The following is a 24,658-nucleotide window of genomic DNA, read 5'->3' on the forward strand; positions in this document are numbered from 1 at the left end:
TGATATTGAGGCAGACAAACAGTATATATGTGTGCGACCATTGAAATTATGAAACTATTGAAAATAAATATTTCAGTTATAGTAATTTTACAACAATAATGCCTCCTACAACGTTGTTAGGCAGAGACCTGGTAAAGTATTACTCTCGTTGGATTTATAGTTCTTTGCTGTAATATTATTTTTACTTTGAATTGGTACAGCAGAATAACTCTTGTTTCTGGCCGATTTTGTTAGATAATGAATTTCCGAAGTAACTTTAGAAAAATTATTATTTTCACAATATTTGAAATTATATAAGTATGATTCGTTAATCACCAAAGTGGTCGAATCCTTGTGAATACTTAATTCCAAATAACGATTGAATCTATATTCAATTACCCACAAATTGTGATGCTTATCAACGACATTATAAAATATTGGGTAAACTGAGTTCTCGATTATAAGACACTTATAGATCGTCCAAAGGTTGATCGTTTGTTCTTATAATTATTAAACATTAAGTCGATAATATAAATGTATCGTTAGTTTTATTTATTTACCTAAAGATAGTAAATACTACTAACTTGTACATTAAAATTACCGAATTATGTAAAATTTATTTTAAGCATCATAATTTTAAAGTTGTATTTTGTGTTTCGCCCAAAGGTGGACATCAATATATATTTTAGAGTAAAACATAAACCATTGTGAATTTAATAACATATTTAATTTTTAACTCAAAGCATTAATGAATGGGCATATTTTATTTGCAGCACTTGCTCTTCATTCGCACTCTGCTTCTGTTACGCCCTTTAATGGACTCAACATCTCAGATTGGTGCGAACAGATCAAATTCCATCTTGGAGTTTTAGATCTTGATGTTGCACTTTATACTAAGAGGCCAACAACTATTACTGAAACTAGTAATACTGAAGAAAGGTCCTATTTTAAGCACTGGGACAAGTCTAACAGATTAAACCTAGTGTTTATACGAATGAATATTGCGGGCAACATTAAGACTACTCTTCCCAAAACTGAAAGCGCGAAAGAACTTCTGAAACTTGTGGAAGAATGCTCCCAAACTGCTGATAAGTCTCTTGCTGGGACACTAATGGGTACTTTAACCACCATGAGATTCGATGGTTCGCGTACCATGCATGAGCATGTCATTGAAATGACAAATATAGCAGCAAGACTTAAGACTTTGGGAATGGAAGTGGATGAGAATTTCCTTGTTCAATTCATTATTAACTCATTACCATCTGAGTATGGCCCTTTCCAAATGAACTATAACACCATGAAAGACAAATAAAACGTGCATGAACTGCACGGAATGCTGGTTCAAGAGGAAACAAGGCTGAAGAATCAATGAACCCACTCCATTAACCTCGTAGGCCATCAAGGAGCTAGAAAGAAATGAAAGAAACATGGAAAAGTTAAACAGAGGCAACATAGTGTTAACGAGTCCTCATCTCAAGTACGTAAGAAGGAACACAAGAATGATAAGTGTCGTTTTTGTGGAAAACTTGGACACTTTCAAAAAGATTGCCTGAAACATAAGGCATGGTTCGAGAAGAAAGGTAAGCCTTGTGCTTTTACGCGTCTCGAATCAAATTTAACTGAAGTTCCTTATAATACTTGGTGGATTGACTCTGGCTCTACTGTTCATGTTTCTCATACGATGCAGGAATTCCTTGCAACCCGGACCATAAATCGGAATGAAAAATTTGTGTATATGGGGAATAGAGTGAAGGCTCCAGTTGAAGCTGTCAGGACTTATCGTTTAATCCTAGATACTGGGCGTCACTTAGACTTATTTGAAACTTTTTATGTACCTTCTCTTTCAAGAAATTTAATTTCCTTGTCTAAGTTGGATAAAGCTGGATATTTTTTAAATTTGGCAATGGATATTTCAGTTTGTTTAAGCATAATCATCTTATTGGTTCTGGTATTATTTGTGATAATCTATACAATTTGAACCTTGATAATTTGTTTGCCAAAACCCTCCTAACTCTGCATCATAAGGTTGGAACCAAACGTAGTTTGGTGAATAAACATTCAGCTTACTTGTGGCATAAACGTTTAGGTCACATATCCAAAGAAAGACTGAAAAGGCTAGTTATGAATGATATCCTTTCACATTTGGATTTTACGGACCTTAATATTTGTGTGGATTGTATTAAAGGAAAACAAACAAAACACACAAAGAAAGGAGCCACAAGAAGCGCTCAGCTTCTTGAAATTATACACACCGATATATATGGTCCTTTTGATGTCACTTCTTTCAGTAAGGAAATATATTTTATCACCTTTATTGATGACTTTTCACGTTATGGATATGTCTATTTGTTGCATGAAAAATCTCAAGCAGTGAATGCCTTAGAGGTATTTATTAATGAGGTTGAAAGAAAACTAGACAGAAAGGTGAAAATAATCAGGTCAGACAGAGGTGGTGAGTATTATGGAAGAAATGACGAAACTGGACAACACCCTGGTCCATTTGCTAAATTCCTTGAAAAACGTGGCATATGTGCTCAATACACAATGCATGGCACTCCACAACAAAATGATGTGGCAGAAAGGCGTAATCGTACATTAATGGACATGGTTAGGAGTATGTTGAGTAATTCATCTTTACCCATCTCATTGTGGATATATGTATTAAGGACTGCCGTATACTAGGGTTCCTAGTAAAGCAATCCCAAAAACTCCTTTTGAACTTTGGACTGGTAGGAAACCTAGTTTGAGGCACCTGCATATTTGGGGTTGCCCGGCAGAAATAAGAATTTATAATCCACATGAAAAGAAACTGGATTCAAGAACAATAAGTGGTTTCTTCATTGGTTATCCAGAAAAATCAAAAGGGTATAGATTTTACTGTCCAAATCACAGTACGAGAATAGTTGAAACTGGAAATGCTAGGTTAATTGAGAATGGTGAAAATAGTGGGAGTGAGGAACCACATGATGTGGAAATTAAAGAAATCAGGATGCAAGTTCATCTACCCTGCCCTTCTTTTAAACTTGTTGTTCCTGAAGTTGTTGTACAACCTAACAATCAGCAAGAACAACAAATAAATGATCCTACTACTAACAATAAAATTGCAGTTAATGAGCCTACAGTAGATGAACCACAAGAAGGTCTCAAAGACAAAAAAGATCTGCTATTTCATATGATTATTTTGTTTATCTACATGAGTCAGAAATTGACTTTGGAATTGATAATGATCCAGTTTCATTTTCACAAGCCATTGGAAGTAATAATTCTGGTAAATGGTTAGATGCTATGAAAGATGAGTTGAAGTCTATGGAGCAGAATAAAGTTTGGGACCTTGTTGAATTATCGGAAGGTTGCAAAAGAGTCGGGTGTAAATGGGTCTTTAAGACCAAACGCGACTCAAATGGCAATATTGAACGTCACAAGGCCAGACTTGTTGCCAAAGGTTTCACTCAGAAAGATGGCATTGACTATAAAGAGACATTTTCACCGGTCTCTAGAAAGGATTCACTCATAATTATAATGGCTTTAGTAGCTCATTATGATTTAGAGCTACATAAAATGGATGTAAAAACCGCCTTTTTAAATGGAAATTTAGAGGAAGAAGTTTATATGGATCAACCAGAGAGGTTTGCCATTAAAGGAAAGGAACACATGGTGTGTAAACTTAAGAAATCAATATACGGACTTAGAAAAGCTTCCCGACAGTGGTATCTTAAATTTAACGAAGCTGTTGTTACATTTGGATTTAAAGAAAACACTGTTGATCGGTGTATATATCTGAAGGTCAGTGGGAGTAAGTTTATTATGTTAGTCTTGTATGTTGATGACATCTTGCTTGTTACTAATGATCTTGGTATGATGTATGACACCAAGAAATTCCTTTCTAATAACTTTGAGATGAAAGATATGAGAGAGGCATCATATGTGACCGGGATAGAAATATTCCGAAATAGATCACTAGGATTATTGGGATTGTCTCAAAAAGCCTATATTAATAAAGTGTTAGAGAGATTTAGAATGAAAAAATGCTCATCAAGTCCCGTTCCAATTCAGATCGGGGATAAATTTAGTCTTAATCAATGTCCAAAGAATGAATTGGAACGTATGCAAATGAAAGATATTCCTTATGCATCTATAGTTGGGAGCTTGATGTATGCCCAGACATGTACAAGACTAGACATCAGTTTTGCTGTTGGAATGCTAGAAAGATATCAAAGTAATCTAGGGATGGACCACTGGAAGGCTGCAAAGAAAGTGTTGCGTTACTTGTAAGGAACGAAAGATTATATGCTCACTTATAGAAGATCTGATCATCTTGACGTGATTGGATATTCAGATTCAGATTATGCTGGTTGTATAGATACAAGAAAATCTACATTTGGTTATTTGTTCTTGTTAGCCGGAGGAGCAATATCATGGAAGAGTGCGAAGCAGCCTGTCATAGCTGCGTCCACTATGGAAGCTGAATTTGTGGCATGCTTTGAGGCTACAGTTCATGCTAATTGGCTGCAAAACTTTATTTCAGGACTTCGACTAGTCGACAATATTGCCAGGCCGCTGAAAATTTATTGTGATAATTCCGCATCAATCTTCTTCTCTAAGAACGACAAGTATTCGAAGGGTGCTAAGCATATGGAAGTGAAATACTTTACCGTCAAAGAAGAAGTCCAGAAACATAAAGTGTCAATTGAACATATTAGCACTAAACTTATGATTGCCGATCCTTTGACGAAAGAATTACCGCCTAAAATATTTGTTGAACATGTTGAAAGAATGGGCATTCTTAATAGCAATGTATGACTTTATCTAAAGACTTTTTTATATTTATGAAATTGACACTTTGAGCTCATTTAAACATATGTTTTTGATATTCTATACTTGTTTTCTCTTGTATACATAATATTGAGAATAACGATGAAAGGTTCAGGCTTAGATAAAGATATTCTAAATATTAACGTTGGACCTATTAAGTATTACTTTTACAGATTGTATAGGGTAATAGACTGATATTGTAGTACATGGAAGGGACTATATCGAGTAAGTGATGTACAACCGCCATGACTCATATTAGTTTACTTATTCAATAACAACGAGTGATGTTTCCAATAAAGGAGAATTTAACATTTTATTGTGCACATAATGATTGAAATATTTATTAAACCATTAAGTGAGTAACATCACGTGCACCAAGTGGGAGAATGTAAAATATGGCCCACGTGAGTATTTTGGTTTAATAAAATATATTTTGTTAAATTAATATTTGGATAAAATTAGGGGAAATTAATTATGGTTATAACTCCCCACTAACCCACTTTGATGAAAAGTGTGAATTAACCAATGGTCCCTCTCTCTGCCTATTAAAGGAAGAATAGCGTAACTCCATCATATTCTATTCTGAAACGAATACAGAAAAGGTAAAGAGAGAGAAGTACTGATTTTCTCAAGAATGGCAACTCTGAAGAAGACTTCCGCTCAATATTATCAAGAAAACACATCATGGATTCAGGTAATGTTCTTGATTGAAGTTATTGTATATGTATTTTATGTGAAAATCATATAGTTCCTCGGTTCTGAATAATTGATAGGATTCTATATAAATTGTTTATGAATCACAATCTAGAATTGTGAAAATCCTTACAAGAATTATAAGTTGTATATTGACTTTTAAACCAAACATACAACCTCTATATTATTTACGCTGAATGCATATGGAAACATCAAAAGTTTTACGATTTTTTTGTTTAGACACCTCATGTAGATTTTATTTCAATTGAACGCTTGTAGTAGGCCAAAAGTGTACCAAAAAGATATATTTCACCGATATGATTGATAACGTAAGTTACAATGTATAAAATGCTCTTTGGCTTGATGTTGCTCACTGTAGTTTGCTGTAAATGAATCACAATTAGTAGGTTTTTCTAAAAGAAAATAGAGTATTAAGAGATGAAAGTGTGTATGAAATACATTTCTGCGTTGAAATACTCTTAGGATAGCCCGTTTGGCCAAGCTGCAAAAATCAGTTTATTTTGAGAAGTGCTTTTTCTCAAAAGTATTTTTGGTGAGAAACAGTTTGTGTTTGACTAATTAATTTGAAAAGCAATTCTGAGCAGAAATTAGTGTTTGTCCAAGCTTTAAAAAACTGCTTCTAAGTGTATTTTTCTCAAAAGTGCTTTTAGAGAGAAGATATTTTTTTCTGCTTCTCCAAAACTGCTTCTGCTTCTCCGAAAAAGCACTTTTTTTTTCTTTTCAAAAGCTTGGCCAAACACCTTAATTTTAGAAAAAAATACTTTTGACCAAAAAAAGTGCTTGCCTCAAAAGAAGCTTGGCCAAACAGGCTATTAGTAGAGGACAATGAATACGAGCATTATACAGGTGCAACTTAAGCTATCAATATATTAACGAAATATATTTGATTTGTACACTTTAGGACTACTACATTTATTCAAGGGCTTTTTTCACTTTTAGCCCGCGCCAGAAATTATTTATATTTGGCAGCCGAAAACGTGTATAAAATTTGTATAATTTTTGTATATAACATACACAATGTATGTATGTATGTATATATATATATATATATATATATATATATATATATATATATATATATATATATATATATATATATATATATATTTGGCTATTATTTTTAGAGCGATCAATCAGAACAAGGCCTACTTGACATATTTAAATAAAAAAACGTAAAAACTTTAAATGTCTCCGTATGTATTCAACTTATTATCAATTGATGTATTATAAGAGGGCGTTTGGACATAAGAATTATAAAATTTCAAATAAAGTGAAAAAAATTTTCAAGTGAAAATAATATTTTAAAATTAGAGTTGTGTTTGGACATGAATATAATTTTGGGTTGTTTTAGAAGTTTTGTAAGTGATCTGAATAAAATTTTTGAAAAACTGCTTTTTGGAGTTTTTCAATTTTTCAAAAAATTCTAAAATGCATCTTCAAGTGAAATTTAGAAAATTTATGATCAAACGCCGATTTAAAAAAAAAGTGAAATTTTTTCGTAAAAAAGTAAAAGATTTCTTATATCTAATTCATGCCTCCCTAATCCGTGAACATAACTTGTTTTCAAAGCAAACAACTCTGGTCCATCAAAGGGTGCGTTATAGATTACGGATACGATGACGTCAATCATACAGAATTGCACCATATTACCCTACACTACATCGCAGCAAATTCGCACCCAAAATAAATAGAGCGAATCAACTTCGCACTATGAGAAAAAGCTCGTCTTCATCAACTCAACAGCTCGCTGTGAATCTCCAATTTTGACCAAAAACCTAACGGAAAATTCACCGGAAGTCACGATTCCGATATTAAACCTTTATAAAAATGGCGATTTCGACTTTAGCTAGAAGAAAGGCTACAACATTTTTATCATCCCGATTTCTCTACAGCACTTCCAAGTATTCATTTTCTCTGACGAGAGGCTACGCTTCAGGATCCGATGAAAACGACGTCGTTGTGATCGGCGGTGGTCCCGGCGGCTACGTGGCGGCGATCAAAGCCGCACAGCTCGGGCTCAAAACTACATGTATCGAAAAACGTGGTACCCTTGGTGGAACTTGCCTTAATGTTGGTTGTATTCCTTCTAAGGTATTTTCTCGCTCTTTGTTTTAGAATTTCTATATTTAATCACTAAACGAGCTTAGAGTAATATCAAATAATCAAATTAAGATAAATTTTCTTAAAACATGCGGAATGGATACAGAGAAGATGTCAACTAATTTGGAATTGAGGTGTTGTTGATTGATTAACCTTTAGTATCTAGATTTGGATTCTGTGTTTTTATTTCTGTTTTTTTTTCATCTTCATAAAGTTCAGTTTTTTTAGAAATATTAATGTTCATATTGGTTGTTGATTCCACCATTGCTGCGTGCAAACTTAGTTTGTGTTTATGCGTCTTTAATTAGCACGAGGGTAATTACTTCAATTGACAGAATTTTGCATTGGATTCTATATAGCAACTGGACCTCACTCCTAAACAAGATAACGACAGCTATATGAATCCAAATAAGTTGGATTTGGTTATATGTTTAGAGGATTCATCATAATTGGAATATTTTTACTGGCTTCAACATACTGCGACCTGCTTTCTTTTGCCGACTTGGCAGTGGCTATACTCTATGAAGCTCACCTAGGCAGAGGTTATTGCACTGATAAACATTGAGCAAATTACGTGCTTTACAATATCGAGTTCATGCACTCGTTATTGTGGCTTCAGAATGTTTGTCAAACATCAGTTGAGTAATTGACTTGGGTGATTGAGTGAATTAAATGTGTACTATGTGCTTTAGTGGTGTGGCTTGGCAGCTGATTGAAGACTTACTATAAGGATATATTTACTGTATACGACTTCTGGAAGCTGCTTCTGTTTATTATTTTAAAGAGTTTTTTGATAGAATTTATTATTTTGAAAGAGTTGTTTAGAATTGTTAGTTTAGGTCTGGTTATCAGATTTAAATGATTGATAAATTCTTAAAGATTGTAATATATTTTAGTTAATTAATAATTGTTGGACTATCTCAACTAGGTCAAGATAATGTGATACTTCTCTACCAACAGTAACTTTTTTTGTCTCAAACTAGGAAATGGAAGAGCAACGAAATTGCTAACGTAAAATGACGCCGTTTTAACCAACTATAATTTAAGAAAAGCAGTCTCAGAAATCAGACTGATGGTACTTTTAGGCCACACAACAATAACAACTACAATTATGTCTCAAAAAAGCTGGGGTTGGTTATATGAACCCTTGGTGACCATGTTTCTTCCTTTAGATTCGTTTCAAGCCAATATTATACAAAATAAAAAGTACTAGAAGATCTCTATATTTTCCATGAGCATAAAATTCTCTAATAGAGCTAAACTATGTTGCTCGGACTCTCCGAAAATGTTGATGGGAGCGTGTTAGATCCTCCAAAAGTAGATTTTTGGAGGATCTGACACCGGTGCTGCGGCAGCTGTTTTGGGAGTCCGCGCAACATAAGGGCTAAAAGACTCCTAAGAAAGCATAGGACCTAGAGTAAACATAGAGAAAAACCTGCTTGCCATGCCCGATGCCGCTTCTATTGGTAGGTTCTGTGGTGGCCCTGCCTCAATCTCTGACCAAACTCGCTTGTATAAAATCTTGCACATGCTTTTCTCTGCATGCTAACAAAAGAAATTTTGAAAGAAGCAAACACCAAATATGCACCCAAGGGTGTGGACTAATAGTCAATCAAGTGGGTGAAAACCATGGGAAAAGGCTTAAAGTTCAGCAACCACAGAAAAATTGTTTGTAATTTCTTCCTATCTCACTAAGCCTACCCCTTAGTTGTGTTGGTGGAAGGTAGGAGGTACCGCTGAAATGTTCGAGGTGCGGTAGATCTGCCACGCCGTTGTTAAAGGAAAAACACCAAACATTATGCAAGTGCTGACCATTCTGTGGTGATTAAATTATTTCTTCCCATTTTTTTTGTGACAAAAACTATAAATTATTTATGAATATGTTGATTATATTGCTTAGGCATATGCTACAAATCAATTAGGACATTATTGTTGTTGATCTAGAACAAATTTCCTTTTTAGGACAAAATATGATTTGCAACTGCTACTAAAACAGGAAGTCCTGTTCGAGCTAATTGATTTTGGAGGAACCTAGTACTAGTTCCCCAAATGATATGACTTCAGACAGCTCCAGGATATGGGAACACCAGAGAGTATTTGAGTTAGGCCTATGGAAAGCAGATTCAGGCAATTCATGGGAAAGACCATGGAAGAAACTGAGAGCCTCTTAGAAACTCAGTTGGAGGAGAATTGAGTTATGGGAAACTACTGAAAGGGAAATTGAAGTTATGATTTCCAACTTGGTGATGTCATGTATCTTACGGAAAATTATGGGCTCCTGCTTTCACTGCAAACTTCCACATTGTTGGGATGTTTTCTATTTGAATTGGCCGTAAAATGAGAAGGCATGCTATCCCAGTTTTTGTTTTTTATTTTCAGATAGCTTTTCTTTTTTTGTTTCCTTCTTCTACCTTTTTCCAAGGCTACTGAAGGGTGCAACTTAAAAGTGGTTTCTTATGGTTGTGCCTCCAACTTCGCAGATGGGTGTATATGTGCCCAACATTGCTTTCATTGATGCCCTTATATGTGAAATAGTAGTGGGTCCTTTTTGCAAGTGCAGTGACTTAACTTTCCTGAGAGGACATTTTGGTTGGTGATTATATATAATTATAACCTGGTGACAGATTTATTAACTTGTACCCATAGGGTGCATATTCGATATTTGTCTTATGACCTGAACTTAATAATGTCTTTCCCCCTATGTCTTTTGATGACCCATAATCATGGGAGTTCAAGCGCTGGTACTTGCTGCTGTTAATGTGACATCACGGCCCAAGGTTTATGACAAATTATCTTGCCTATGAGTCTGCTTGAAGCTTTAGTGGTCAGTTTTTTGAAGTTTGATACTTCGTGTTTATGTCTAATTTTCTAACATTGTTCTCACTTATCGTGCACAGGCACTTCTTCATTCCTCGCACATGTTTCATGAAGCACAACATTCATTTGCCAATCATGGTGTGAAGTTCTCTTCTGTTGAGGTTGATCTTCCTGCCATGATGGCGCAAAAAGATAAAGCTGTGTCTAACTTAACACGAGGTATTGAGGGTCTATTCAAGAAGAACAAAGTAAACTATGTTAAGGGCTATGGTAAACTCCTCTCCCCTTCTGAAGTTTCTGTCGACACCATTGATGGCGATAACACCATTGTTAAAGGCAAGAATATTATTATTGCAACTGGTTCTGATGTCAAAAGTCTACCTGGTATAACCATTGATGAGAAGAGAATTGTATCATCTACTGGAGCGTTAGCTTTGACAGAAATTCCAAAAAAACTAGTTGTTATAGGTGCTGGTTACATAGGCCTTGAAATGGGATCTGTCTGGGGCCGTCTTGGCTCAGAGGTGACTGTTGTTGAATTTGCAGCTGATATTGTTCCAACCATGGATGGTGAAGTTCGCAAGCAATTCCAGTGTGCTCTTGAAAAGCAAAAGATGAAATTCATGCTTAAGACTAAGGTGGTGTCAGTTGACACTGCAGGTGATGGTGTGAAGTTGACCCTTGAACCTGCATCTGGTGGTGATCAAACTATCCTTGAGGCTGATGTAGTCCTTGTTTCCGCTGGAAGAGTTCCATTCACTTCAGGGCTTGGATTGGACAAAATAGGTGTTGAAACTGACAAGGCTGGTCGAATCTTGGTGAATAAACGTTTTGCCAGTAATGTCCCGGGGGTATATGCAATTGGTGATGTCATTCCTGGGCCAATGTTGGCTCACAAGGCAGAGGAAGATGGTGTTGCTTGTGTGGAGTTCATTGCAGGCAAGGAAGGTCATGTAGACTATGATATGGTTCCTGGTGTCGTTTACACTCACCCTGAGGTGGCTTCTGTTGGGAAAACTGAGGAACAGGTAAAGTCACTCGGGGTTGATTATCGTGTCGGTAAATTTCCTTTCCTCGCAAACAGTAGGGCCAAGGCAATCGATGATGCTGAGGGACTTGTTAAGATACTTGCTGAGAAAGAGACTGACAAGATATTGGGCGTCCATATTATGTCACCTAATGCAGGGGAGCTTATTCATGAAGCTGTCCTGGCATTGCAGTATGGTGCATCGAGTGAGGACATTGCTCGTACTTGCCATGCACATCCAACAATGAGTGAGGCACTCAAAGAAGCAGCCATGGCCACTTATGACAAGCCCATTCACATGTAGACTTGTGTTATATACTCTGGGAGTCTTGTTTTTGTTATTCCTTTGAGAATCTTGAATGCTTAGAATAGGCTTCTTGTTGCTGCCTTTACTCGAGCAGCGCTTTTCCCCCTTCATTTGGGATCCCAAATACATCATATAAATACTCATCGTCTGCATTTTTCCCCATAAATAAAGATGAGATGTAACCTCATATAAATGCCGCTGAGAGTTGGCTTTTGTTTGGGCAATTTCTACGATGTCATTAATAGCCTCTCCGAGTGTACATTTTCTGAATTTTCTGTAGAGTTCAAACATTGCAAGGTCATAGTATATTATGCTCAGATAACAGTCAAGAACTGTGGCAACATATTTTTTGAGCCATCATTTCAACTTCCTTACCTTAAAACAAGCCAGTCAGGAGGTCCAAGAACTATTTAATATCTTTATGGTATTTGCAATCACGATCTGTCAGTTCAAAATAACTAAGGGGTATTAGGTAAAGTATCAATGTGTAAATGATTTTTTCCTGCAATTACAGTAAGTATCTTATGTATTTTCCCAAAAATCTAACATGTATTATGTTAAAATAGTTCCTCTACTTGTGTACAGATTTGTTCTGTTTTTATGGACATTGCTTCTCAGTGATAATCGAACTGAATTCATTGGATTTTATTCTGATTTCATTGTCCACAAATTTTCAGTTATTCTAATTAATTAGGAGTAACAAATCCGTTAATTTGCTTCAATAAGATAAAGGAAATGGTCCAAATTTGTCCTAAAACTTTGTGAAATGTCTATATATGCTACCGGTAAATAGTTTATGTCAATTATATCCTTGCTCTTACAGAGTGGCACACATATGACTGACGGTTCTTCATTAGAGATTAATTAAACTCTAATAAGTCTAATTAGTTCAATAAGTTTTTATATGTCTTAGTTTTAACCTAACTCATTTACCTAGTAAATACTTATCTCCACCGAGTGTTTATATTAAATCAAACTATTTCATCGTAGTACTCAAAGTTTAGTAGGTATTTGGATATAGATTTGGTTGAAACTTGGAAAAATTCGAAATTGAAGTTGTGAATGAATACTATGTATTTTAGTTGAAAATAAATTAAAATTTTGCGAGCGAAAGAATTTATTTAAAAAAACTAATAAAGGGCCAAATATACCCCCGTACTATCAGAAAAGGTTTAAATGTATCTCTCGTTATACTTTGAGTTCAAATGTACCCCTGTCGTTATACTATTGGTTCAAATATACCCCTTTTCCGATAAGTTTGTCCAAAGTGGACATCCAATCCTACGTGGCACAGGTAGATGCCACATGGCTTGCCACCTCAATGCCCATAACCCATTTTACCCCTCCTATCTATTTTTTTTCCACCACTAAAATTTTATTCCCTTCAACCACCATTGCCACCATTACCGCTACCATGAAAAATATTATATTTCAAATTTTAATCTTTTATATATGGATTAGAGGTGTTGAGGTGGCATGCCATGTGGCATCCACCTCATCAAATATCAGTGACACGTAGGATTGGACGTCCACCTTGGACAAACTTAACAGAAGAGGGGTATATTTAAACCAATAGTATTACGGCAGGGATATATTTGGACCTAAAATATAACGAAGATTATATTTATAACCTTTTCTCATAGTACAAGGATATATTTGGCCATGTGCCGTTTTATTTTTTAAATGTCCAAATGATGTTTAGCTTAAAGCATATATATATTTTTATATATATCTCCTCATATTTTACTTTTGTTTTGTGAATTTGGGATGTTAAATGCTATGAGTTATATTAATTTGAAGTGTTTTTACTTGTAGGAATGATTCAGGAGCAATTGGGGGCGAAAAACGCAAGATTTGAGCTAAAACGAACAAAACCGGAAAAAAAATGCCATTAGGGCGCCTGGTGCTAGCCAGGGCGCTGGTGAGGTGAATTTTCTCCAATTTCGCCCGGGATAAGGTTATTTCGGCCCTAGACCTATCCAACACGTATAAAAGGAGACTAAGCCTATTTTTGGGAGGAGTAGACGCCACTTTGGGAGTAAATCACACACGGGATCGTGAGGAAGCGGAGAATTCTCAGTTTTCTTCATCTTTTTCTAGTATTTTCAATTGATTCAACAATTATGCAATTGTTTGATTACATCATGAGTGGCTAAACACCCATTGTTCTGGGGTTGTGATTTAGCCATGAATATTGTTGTTTGATATTAGCTTGACCTTGATTATAATTCACCAATATATGGTTGTTTCTTCAATTCTGTGTTTAATTGCTTAATTGTCTGGCCAGCAGTTAGGTTCTATTTACTATCTATGCTATGCTTGGGAAAACCGTGTTTAGATTAGAGAAGAATTGAAGAGAGCATGATCTTAACCCTTAGGGGGAGCGGATTTGTGGTTAGGATAGGAATATACCTAGTCACCGTGCTTAATTAAATATCGTAATCTTAATGCGTTCTTAATAGATTGATTCCATAGGAATATAGGCGTTAATCTATTTTGAATAGGCGAGTAGTACTTCGGGAGAAGGCTATGAGAGAATTTATCGATTAATTAGCAACCATGAGTGAATTGTATGAGAGGGAGAGTTAACTAGAACACAATAGGATTGGTGAATCGATCACAACCCTGGAATACTTGTCTCTACTGAAAAATACACTACAATCAATTCGTTACTTGATAATTTAGTTATTATTTAGAATTGTAGTATAATATAATCATCTTATTGGACATTGATTTTAGCTGGATTGAATAACAATTTTAGTGATTTAGTGAGTAGTTTATAAAAGTCTCTGTGGGTTCGATACTCAACTTATCATTATATTACTTGTCGACCACGTATACTTGCGTATGCGTTTGGGGCAAGTGAACTGGTTAAGAAGAATTTGTGATCTTCTGTGCTATCCTGTGTAGTCTAGAACTTGCCCCGTGTGTTAATTGAAGCGAAATTGTAAGTTGTGCTAATCTAGGAGATGACATAGGCATTTTCTTGCTTGATCATAGATGTGCTTGTCACATAAGAAAATAAAATTTTTCGTAGCTAGCCCATTTGAGCCTATAGACCTTTTCTTTGGCAACCACATTACAAGCCATACCCCCATTTTGTTCTTAATTTGATATTGATTGAACCTTTACCTCCTAAGGCACTTAGTCGCTAAAAGAAGTAAGGTTAGAGATTGGGGAGTAGCTTTTTGTGAAACCATGGAAGGGCCCGTTGGTGCACTAAAGTTGAAATCAAAAGTCACTAGCCGATGAACTTTAATGTATGGAGTGTGTGAAGAGAAGAAAAAAAAAGAGAAGGAAAAGAAGAATTGCAAGAAAAGAGAAAAAAAATATGATAGTTCAAATAATATAGAAAAACACACACCTCCAATTCTTCTTGATTTGTGCTAGTGGAAATATAGAAGTGCTTAATTAAAAAGAGGGCCATGTTGCATATAGTTTGGGGCAAGTGAACTGGTTAAGAAGAATATGTGTTTGAGTTGCGAGTCTAGTGTATTAAAGTGCTTAGAAGGGTTAGTCACTATTCCTAAATATATCCTACCCGTCCCTTAGCCTACATTACAACCTTAAAAGTCCTAATTGATCCTAGATTTGGCTAGCTTAAATTAGTGGAGATCTACACTACGGGCAAGCTTATGTACGATCACGTGATGCATATGAATTCTTTGTGAGAGTGAGTGAATTTGGTTCAATTGTGTGATGTCCTTAAATTATGTTCAAAAGCATATTTGAATGTGTGGACTAGTCTATATTCACTCTTTCGATTGTTGGAGAGGACACATGATCTCATGAGCGATTGGTAATGTTGTAAACCTTCTTGTTGGGTAAGTGCGTGAGTTGAGAGGGCTTAGTGGTTACAAGTTGAATTTTGAGGTTGGATGGTGACGAATAGGTTGTTGGAATTTATTGAATTGAAATATTATACTTGGGTATGCTTAAACGGGAAGAATGTGAAATTTTGTGTGTTCATGCTTGTGTGCCCGTATTGATCATAGTCAAGGGTATAGTGTATGGTTAAAAGTTAAAGTGCTCCTCCATAATTGAGACTTATACGTAGTTGGGGGTTTATCTGATAGTCCCATTGCTCGAGGACGAGCAAGAGTCTAAGTGTGGGGTGTTGATGTTTAGCTTAAAGCATATATATTTCTATGTATATCGCCTCATATTTTACTTTTGTTTCGTGATTTGGGATGTTAAATGCTATGATTTATATTAATTTGAAATGTTTTTACTTGTAGGAATGATTCGGGAGCAATTGGGGGCGAAACGCGCAAGACTTGAGCTAAAACGAACAAAACCGGAAAAAAATGCCATTAAGGCGCCTGGCGCTAGCCAGGGCGCCGGTGACGTGAGTTTTTTCCAATTTCGCCCGGGAGAAGGTTATTTCGGCCCTAGACCTATCCAACACGTATAAAAGGAAGACTAAGCCTGTTTTTGGGAGGAGAGACGCCACTTTGGAGTAAATCACACACGGGATCGTGAGGAAGCGGAGAATTCTCAATTTCTTCATCTTTTTCTAGTATTTTCAATTGATTCAACACTTATGCAATTGTTTGATTACATCATGAGTGGCTAAACACCCATTGTTCTGGGGTTGTGATTTAGCCATGAATTTTGTTGTTTGATATTAGCTTGACTTTGATTATAATTCACCAATATATGGTTGTTTATTCGATTATGTGATTAATTGCTTAATTGTCTGGTCAGCAGTTAGGTTCTATTTACTATCTATGCTATGCTTGGGAAAGCCGTGTTTAGATTAGAGAAGAATTGAAGAGAGCATGATCTTAACCCTTAGGGGGAGCAGATTTGTGGTTAGGATAGGAATATACCTAGTCACCGTGCTTAATTAAATATCGTAATCTTAATGCGTTCTTAGTAGATTGATTCCATAGGAATATAGGCGTTAATCTATTTTGAATAGGCGAGTAGTACTTTGGGAGAAGGCTATGAGAGAATTTATCGATTAATTAGCAACCATGAGTGAATTGTATGAGAGGGAGAGTTAACTAGAACACAATAGGATTGGTGAATCGATCACACCCTGGATTACTTGTCTCTACTGAAAAATACACAACAATCAATTCGTTACTTGATAATTTAGTTATTATTTAGAATTGTAGTATAATATAATCATCTTATTGGACTTTGATTTTAGCTGGATTGAATAACAATTTTAGTGATTTAGTGAGTAGTTTATACAAGTCTCTGTGGGTTCAACACTCAACTTATCATTATATTACTTGTCGACCATGTATACTTGCGTGTGCGTTAGGGAGCAACACCAAACTATAGCTTAAAGTAAGAATATAAACAAATAATAAAATATAAAAAAATAACGTATCTCGATGCAACCCTATTCTCATCTCATTTCTCTTTCTTAGTACTTTATTTTAGTTACATGTAGAAAACTTGGTTGGTAGCTAGATCACAGATACCATTTCAGCCATTCTCAGAGGTACGCCATTTTTATCTTTGTTTCAGTACTGTATCTTTTGTGCTAAATTTACCCCTTTGTTTTTGATACTCATATTCCCTTTTCTTATTTTCTTTTCTCAAAGTAATTATTGCAATTTATTAAACGTAGAACACTTTTTAGTAGCTGACAAAGCTTTAGCTCCTTAATTGCACATTTTGCACTAGATATAGTACAGATCTATATAGAACAAGTGTATATTTAGGATATATCCAATATTTTGGAAGATGCATAAAGATATAGATTCAAAAGTTATATCAAGATGTTAACGGGTTATAAAAACAGGGAAATTATTGCTTTCCTGAGCCGAGAGTCTATTGGAAACAGCCTCTCTATCCTCACATGGTAGGGGTAAGGTGTGCGTACATACTATCCTCCTCCCCAGACCCCACGGTGTGGGGATAAGACCGGGTATGTTGTTGTAAAAACAGGGAAATTATGGATTCACGATTGAGACTGTTATAGACTTCTAATGCTCTTAGATTGTTATGGTTTTCATTTGTCAATGTTTTTTTTTCTTTTTGACAAAGAGTATCTGGAAATTGTACATCAACATTTGTACTTTCACTTTTGAAACAAAATACATCCTAATTGGAATGTAATATATGTGCATTTTACTTCACAAGGCATGAATTCTAACAAATTAAATTTCAACTTATTGTACCTAATGTAAAGAGTTTATCGTGGAACTTTAATGCTTTTGTATAGCACATTTTCGCAATTTCGCAAATCATGTTGTTTATAGCACCATTGACCTCTTGCAGTTTGCAGCTTTCAGGTCATACAAAGGGGAATTCAGTAGATATGGCTTATGCTAGTGTTGCTTCTTGAGATCCAAATTTGTGACTACAGAGAAGAATTTCTCGCTCGTCGTGAAGAAGTTAGTTAGTTCCTTACAAATATTTCTCAAGAGCTTATGAGAAAAGCAAGGATTCTGGGGAAATGATAGATTTGGTAGCACAAATAAAAGAAGCTGCGAATGTTGTTGACGCACAATTCAATTGAGGCTAACAAAAGCTCTATTGTCAAATGATATAATGCAGAAAGAAAAGGCACATGAAACGCTTTGTGTTAGCCTGCAACAAGTAGAAGGAGATATTGATCGAGTCCAGAAAGAGTCGATAAAGATTCAAGATAAAGGAAAACAAACATCAAACAAATCTTTGGTTCAAGATTCAAGTTCAGCAAAACATATTCTACTTATTAAGAACAACATGGTGGGACGTAATGATGAAACAAGATCGTTAGAAGATCTGACTAGAATCTTCTTTGGTGAACCCAAAGTCATCATGATTGTCGGCATGGGATGTATCGGTAAGACAAAAGTAGGGAAAGAAGTTTTCAATGATTTATTTATTCGATCTCATTTTGACGTTTGTGCATGGCATGAAGTGAGAGAATGCTTTCCAAGTCAAAAACAATGGGAGTCGAATATTGTTGATCACCCTTTCCTTAAACTAAAAAGAGTCGACGGACTCTTCTATTCTACTCTCTATGGGAATTCGAAGCTGTGAGGACGACCCGCGCACTTAGTTCCTTTCGTTCCTGGAGAAGGGCCTTTTTCCTCTCTTCCAGCCTACGAATGTGGTTCCGGATCTCTTGCATCATATTTGCTACGGCCTCAGGGTCAAGAGGAGGCAAATGTACCCACTCTCTTCCAAACCGCGAATATGATTCCGGATCTCTTGCATCACATTTGCTACGGCCTCAAGGTCGAGAGGAGGCAAATGCTCCCCGTCTTTTCCAGACCGAGAATGTGGGAATGTGGTTGCGGATCTCTTGCATCATATTTGCTATGGTCTCAGGGTCGAAAGGAGGCAAATGCTCCCAGAACAGTCCTAGCCTTTGTTCCGATTGGAGCTCGTAATGATGAAGTAGCTTGTTATGCTAGTACGGAGAATTTTTTTTTACAGATGGGCTTCATGAATCCAAATGAGAGTTGGAACCTTTTTTAAAGCGTGGTGTTTGCAAATGAAATAACACCATATGAATTCGAGACTATTGGCAAGCAAATTGTAGACAAATGTCAAGGGTTACCACTAACTATTATTGTGGGCCTGTGGTTCCTGGGCTTCTATCCAAATTTGGAAGGAGAATAAAAGATTGGGAAGCTGAAAATGTCTAAGTCATTTGTCAGTATTGATCCTGATGAACAATGTTTATATGTGCTTGGGTTTGAGTTACAATCACTTGATCAGTGACCTAAAAGCATGCTTTCTGTATTGTTGGATATTTCCCGAAGACAATGTGATTTCAGCGTAGAGATTGGTGAGATTATGGATGGCTGAGGGGTTTCTGAAGTTGGAAAAGACTTGAAAGGAGAGGCTGAAGAAGTATTTACAAGATCTTATCGATAGATGTCTAGTTATCGTATGCAAGAATTGTAGGTATGAAACAAAAATTAATTCATGTAATGTTCATGATCTAATATTCGAGCTGTGTTTGAGAGAACTTCAAAGCCAAAACAACTTTTTCGTCATGAATGACATTGTATTCGGTTATTGGGATGCAGAAAAAGCTCAAAGCCATGATATTGTATTTGATGATGAGCCAAATCCTGATCCTTCAGAATGTCATCATCTTAGTAGGTATAAAATGCGGCCTTTTAAGCAATGGGCTGATGATAATAGGTACTTTGATTTTTATAGGGCCATTCCTACCCCTGGAAATCATCAGTTGATTAGGAGGCAAAAGATAATGATGAAAACAACCTCTTCAAACGAACTCGTTCTATTTTCTCTTGTCCTACCTTATCAGAAAACCAAAAAAGAGAAATATTCGGTTCTTATAGGTTTTCTTTATCATTTACTCTCAACTCAGAGCTTTGTCATGTCAATTTACTCAGAATCTTGGACTTTAAGTTGTTTGAAAGCTGCTTGTGGAGTATCCAATTGCAAGGGGATTTACTTGTTTGGTGTTTTTGCGAATTGAGATGATTGATCTGATGTACCGGAAAACCACTTATGACAATTTTCCTGTCATTATTAGAAATTGCAATAATTTGGAAGAGATACCCATTGAGTTTGCAGATATCAACTCACTACAACTAATTGAGATAAAATGGTGTGAGCCCGAAATCGAGGCCATTGAGCTCCTCTTTGCCTGTCTGCTTCAGGTTTGCTCTGACTATGCTTCAACACGTTTACTGTATTCATTTGTGTTTTTCATATCTCCTCCTTCTACTGATTTTTACAAAATTGTTAACACTTTCAAAAAGCTTCTTAACTAGTAGTGTCATTTGTCTATGGATAGATATACATTTGAATGTAACTTGGAAAAGAAAAGGGAACATATTATGCCTACTTACTAGTAATGGACAATATTCATTCCGCTGCAACGTTCATTTGTTTAAGAATTAGAAGTAAAATATGAGGAGCTAACAGGTTTAAAAAAATTCGAAACTTTATAGATCATTATACTATATGATTAAGCTTGTAATTTTTTTGACAGGCGGAAGAGATGGCTCAGACATCATGCTGAGAATTCTCCTATTTTCATGTAGTTAGAATATCTTGGTAAGTATGATATTGGAGCTAATATCCTCCCATTCTGTAACTCATTCACAACAACAACGACGACCAATTGTATTCCACCAAGTGGAGTCTGAGGAGGGTGAGATGTACGCAATCTTACCCCTACTCTGGACGGGCAGAGAGGCTGTTTTCGATAGACCCTCAGCTCTGTAACTCATTCATCCCTAGACCAAATATTGCAATGGGTTCTTTGGTAGCGTTACATGTTTGTCTCAACCCAAGCTTAGGTGAGAATTCGTCACTCGTCACCATAAGGTCACGAGCTCAAGCAGTACAAACAGTCTCTTGCAGAAATGTAAGATAAGGTTGCGTCCAAATAATCCAATATATCCAATGTGGTCCGGTGATTCTTCAGGCCTCGCACATAGCAAGAGTTTAGTACATCGGATTGTCCTCTTGATAGGCTCGAAAATCTCATCCGGAGCTAGAAAATATTTTTATGGATCAATAAGCAATGTGTAGTGTCATCATCTGATAAATGTGAAATTAGTAGTTACTTTTAACAAAACGATTCCTCATTTTGATTATCGTTTAATTTACAGGCAAGCACTTGTAGTCTTACATTGTAAGAGAGAGTTAACATGATGTCATAGTAAAGGAAGAATCTAATCAGCGACTAGTCTTCGGATTAATGTTTCTTTGATAAAAACTTACCTACACCGAGTATTTAGATCGAATTAATAAATGCAAATTGCAATACATATATCTTTTATATACATTTTCTTTAATCATTAACTATTAAGGTTAAGTTACTAATTTGGTGTAAACACCCAATGCGAGTATTTATCTGTTTTTCTCCTTTGTTAAATAATGAATTGATGACCGCAAGTAAAAAATAACTGAGTTCTGAATATAACATTGTTGCTATGATTATTGTTGTTGTGCAGCAGTGGAAAGTGTAATATGTATTACTCCCTCCGTTTCAGTTTATGTGAACCTATTTTCTTTTTGGTCCGTTTCAAAAAGAATGACCCCTTTCTAAATTTGAAAACAATTTAGCTTAAACTTACAATTCTACCCTTAATGAGGAGCTTTTATAACCACACAAACACTCTGGCCCCTTTTTGACTTATTTAGGACCACAAATTTCAATAGTCTTTATTTTTCTTAAACTCCGTGCCCTGTCAAACAGGTTCACATAAATTGGAACGGAGGAGTAACACAAAACATAATACACTAGTTATACTCAAAATGGAACTTAACATAGAACTCAACACTGAGAAACTAATTGACATGAGGTGGATCTAGTCTTTTGGTTATGGGTTCATTTGAACCCTGAAGACAAGAAAAAAATTAAAAATATATATATATATATATATATATATATATATATATATATATATATATATATATATATATATATATGAATGTTAGGCCAAATCTTAATTAATGATTTTAGTACAAGGTTGATGGTGTAGAGGACAAACAAAATTCTCATTGTGGGGAATTTAGAGCCCGTTTGGATTGCCTTATTTTAAGTGCTTTTAAGCCAAAATAGTTTTTAAGTCATTTTGTAGTGTTTGGATGAAGTAAAAGAAATGCTTTCAAGCACTTGTTTTTAAGCTAAAATGACAAAAATAAGCCAAAAGCTAGAATTCCTAATTTATGACTTTTGGCTTAAAAGTCACTTACAACAAGTCCATCCACACATGCTCTGAAATTAGTTTGGACTCGTCGAAAAAATAGTTTCTAAGTAGACCCATGCTGATAAGATTTTGCGTAAAAATGGCGTGAGGTAGCCACTAAGTAAGATGGTCTTTATTTTTTATCCACTAATTCTAATGCTGAGCAAAAATAGCCACTACTCTATTAAAATTGTTCTGAAAAGACAGTTTTACCTTTTCTTCAATTCTCATATTCCCAAATCCTTATTTTATTCGTTCAGAGGCAAAAATTGAGAGCGAAAATTTCAGAGGCAAGTTTCCCGTGCTCTTTCGCATGCAAACCAGCTCACTAAATCTTTCTCCTTCTTCTCTGTCATCTTCTATGCATTGACCGATCAAATTGGTATTTTTTTTTTGCTTTTTTGCATTTTTGTTTTTGTATATGTGTAATCTCGATCAATGCTTTGTCAAGTATGTGTGAAATTTCAAAAATAATGATTATAAGTTGATTTAGTGTCGAATAAGTAGCAGATTTTTGTGAGGAAGTTATTCAGAAATTTTTGGTATTGAAATGTGTTTGTGGTTCAATCAATATATTTGATTATGTAAGGACATTTCATAAAAATAGTCGTCCGAATTCATAAGCTACCCGTGTTTATGAATTTTTAGTTAACTGTGTTCATAAAAGTTAAGAACCAATTGTCATTAACTTTTGAACTTGGAACTCAAAGTTAAGGACTGAGTGTCCTTAACTTTTGAACTTGAAATTTGAAGTTAAGGACAAAGTGTCCTTAACTTTTGAACTTGGAATTCAAAGTTAAGGACCAGCTGTCCTTAACTTTTGAACTTGTAATTCAAAGTTCAGGACCAAGTCTCCTTAACTTTTGAATTTGGAATTCAAAGTTAAGGACCAGCCGTCCTTAACTTTTGAACTTGAAATTTGAAGTTAAGGACCAAGGGTCCTTAACTTTTTAACTTGGAAATCAAAGTTAAGGACCAACTATCCTTAACTTTTGAACTTGGAATTCAAAGTTAAGGACCAACTGTCCTTAACTTTTGAACTTGGAATTCAAAGTTAAGGACCAGTTGTCCTTAACTTTTCAAATTGAAACTATAAGTTAAGGACTGTCTGTCCTTAACTTTTGAACTTGAAACCTGAAGTTAAGGACCAAGTGTCCTTAACTTTTGAACTTGAAAGTTGAAGTTCAGGACCTATTGTCCTTAACTTTTTAACTTGAAACTTGAAGTTTAGGACCAAGTGCCCCGAACTTTTCAACTTGTAAATGTAAGTCCTATCTTTTAGTCTTAATCTTTTATGTTCTTTTTCCTTCTTTGTAGTGTGCTAATGGAAGGAGATTATGTGTTCGACTTTGATGTTTGGCGTAATTTAGTGAGCTATTGGAAAGGAGATTTACAGTATAAGGAAACAATCAAAAGTTTTTTGTCGAACAGGCAGTGGAAGAAGCTGAGGGATAGTATTTTCGGAAACTTTTTCCGATTACAAAGTGTGAAGTTCTGTGGTAAACTTATTTGTTGTGTATTGCTTTCAGAAATTGTAAGTAATGACCCTGATTCGATCACATTCAAGGTTTTTGATTGTGAAATTAAGTTTACTCGTGAAGCATTTCATATAGTTATTGGTTTGAAGTGTTATTCTTCACCGGACATCAAAGGTTTGCATGAAAAAGAGAATAGGCTTTCGAAAGTCTATTTCCCCGGAAAGGATAGAGTTGAGTTGGGTGATTTGTATAATTTTATTACCAGTCACCCAAATGGTACATCTGCTTCATTTGTAGGCAGCGATGACGATGCTGTGAAGTTGGCAACAATTTATTTTGTTGAATATGTTTTGATGGGGAAGCGGAAGAATAGGAATGTGTCCGAGCGGATAATGAAAATTGTTGATGATGATGAACTCTGCTCTTCTTTCAACTGGGGCTCTCTTTGTTATGAAACGTTATTAAAATCATTGAAGACTTGTTTGAAGCCCAATGAGAATGAGAATGAGAAAGAGAAAGACAAAGATAAAGACAAGGATAACTAGACTGTACTTAGCTTTCCTTTTGCTCTTTGTGTTTGAATTATGGAAGTATTGCCTATTTTCCAGGAAAAACAATTTGTAAACTTCCGAGAATGTGGTTTTCCTCAGATGTTATGTTATTCGGAAATGAAATCTCCACAATATGATTCTCTGTGTAAAAAATACTTCCATAATGAAAATGTAAGTTAATCTAATTACTAGCTTCTTCTTTTTTTGTTTATTTGTTTTAGCTCTGAAAACTTATGTTT

The 24,658-nt window shown here is 35.4% G+C and overlaps 2 protein-coding genes and 1 long non-coding RNA gene across 3 annotated transcripts; all 3 read left to right on the plus strand.

Moving 5' to 3' along the window:
• LOC109235719 (dihydrolipoyl dehydrogenase, mitochondrial) lies at positions 7,187 to 12,073 on the plus strand. The gene is made up of 2 exons (XM_019401931.1): positions 7,187 to 7,596; positions 10,503 to 12,073. Exons 1-2 carry the CDS (start codon positions 7,333 to 7,335, stop codon positions 11,751 to 11,753), a joined length of 1,515 nt encoding a protein of 504 aa, XP_019257476.1. The 5' UTR covers positions 7,187 to 7,332; the 3' UTR covers positions 11,754 to 12,073.
• Positions 17,131 to 21,374, plus strand: LOC109235721. The gene is made up of 3 exons (XR_002069435.1): positions 17,131 to 17,214; positions 18,004 to 20,347; positions 20,683 to 21,374. It is a non-coding gene; the product is annotated as an uncharacterized LOC109235721 (long non-coding RNA).
• LOC109236118 lies at positions 23,715 to 24,413 on the plus strand. Its single transcript, XM_019402336.1, has one exon. It carries the CDS (start codon positions 23,715 to 23,717, stop codon positions 24,411 to 24,413), a length of 699 nt encoding a protein of 232 aa, XP_019257881.1.

Source organism: Nicotiana attenuata, chromosome 12, assembly GCF_001879085.1.
Source record: "Nicotiana attenuata strain UT chromosome 12, NIATTr2, whole genome shotgun sequence".
NCBI lineage: Eukaryota > Viridiplantae > Streptophyta > Magnoliopsida > Solanales > Solanaceae > Nicotiana > Nicotiana attenuata.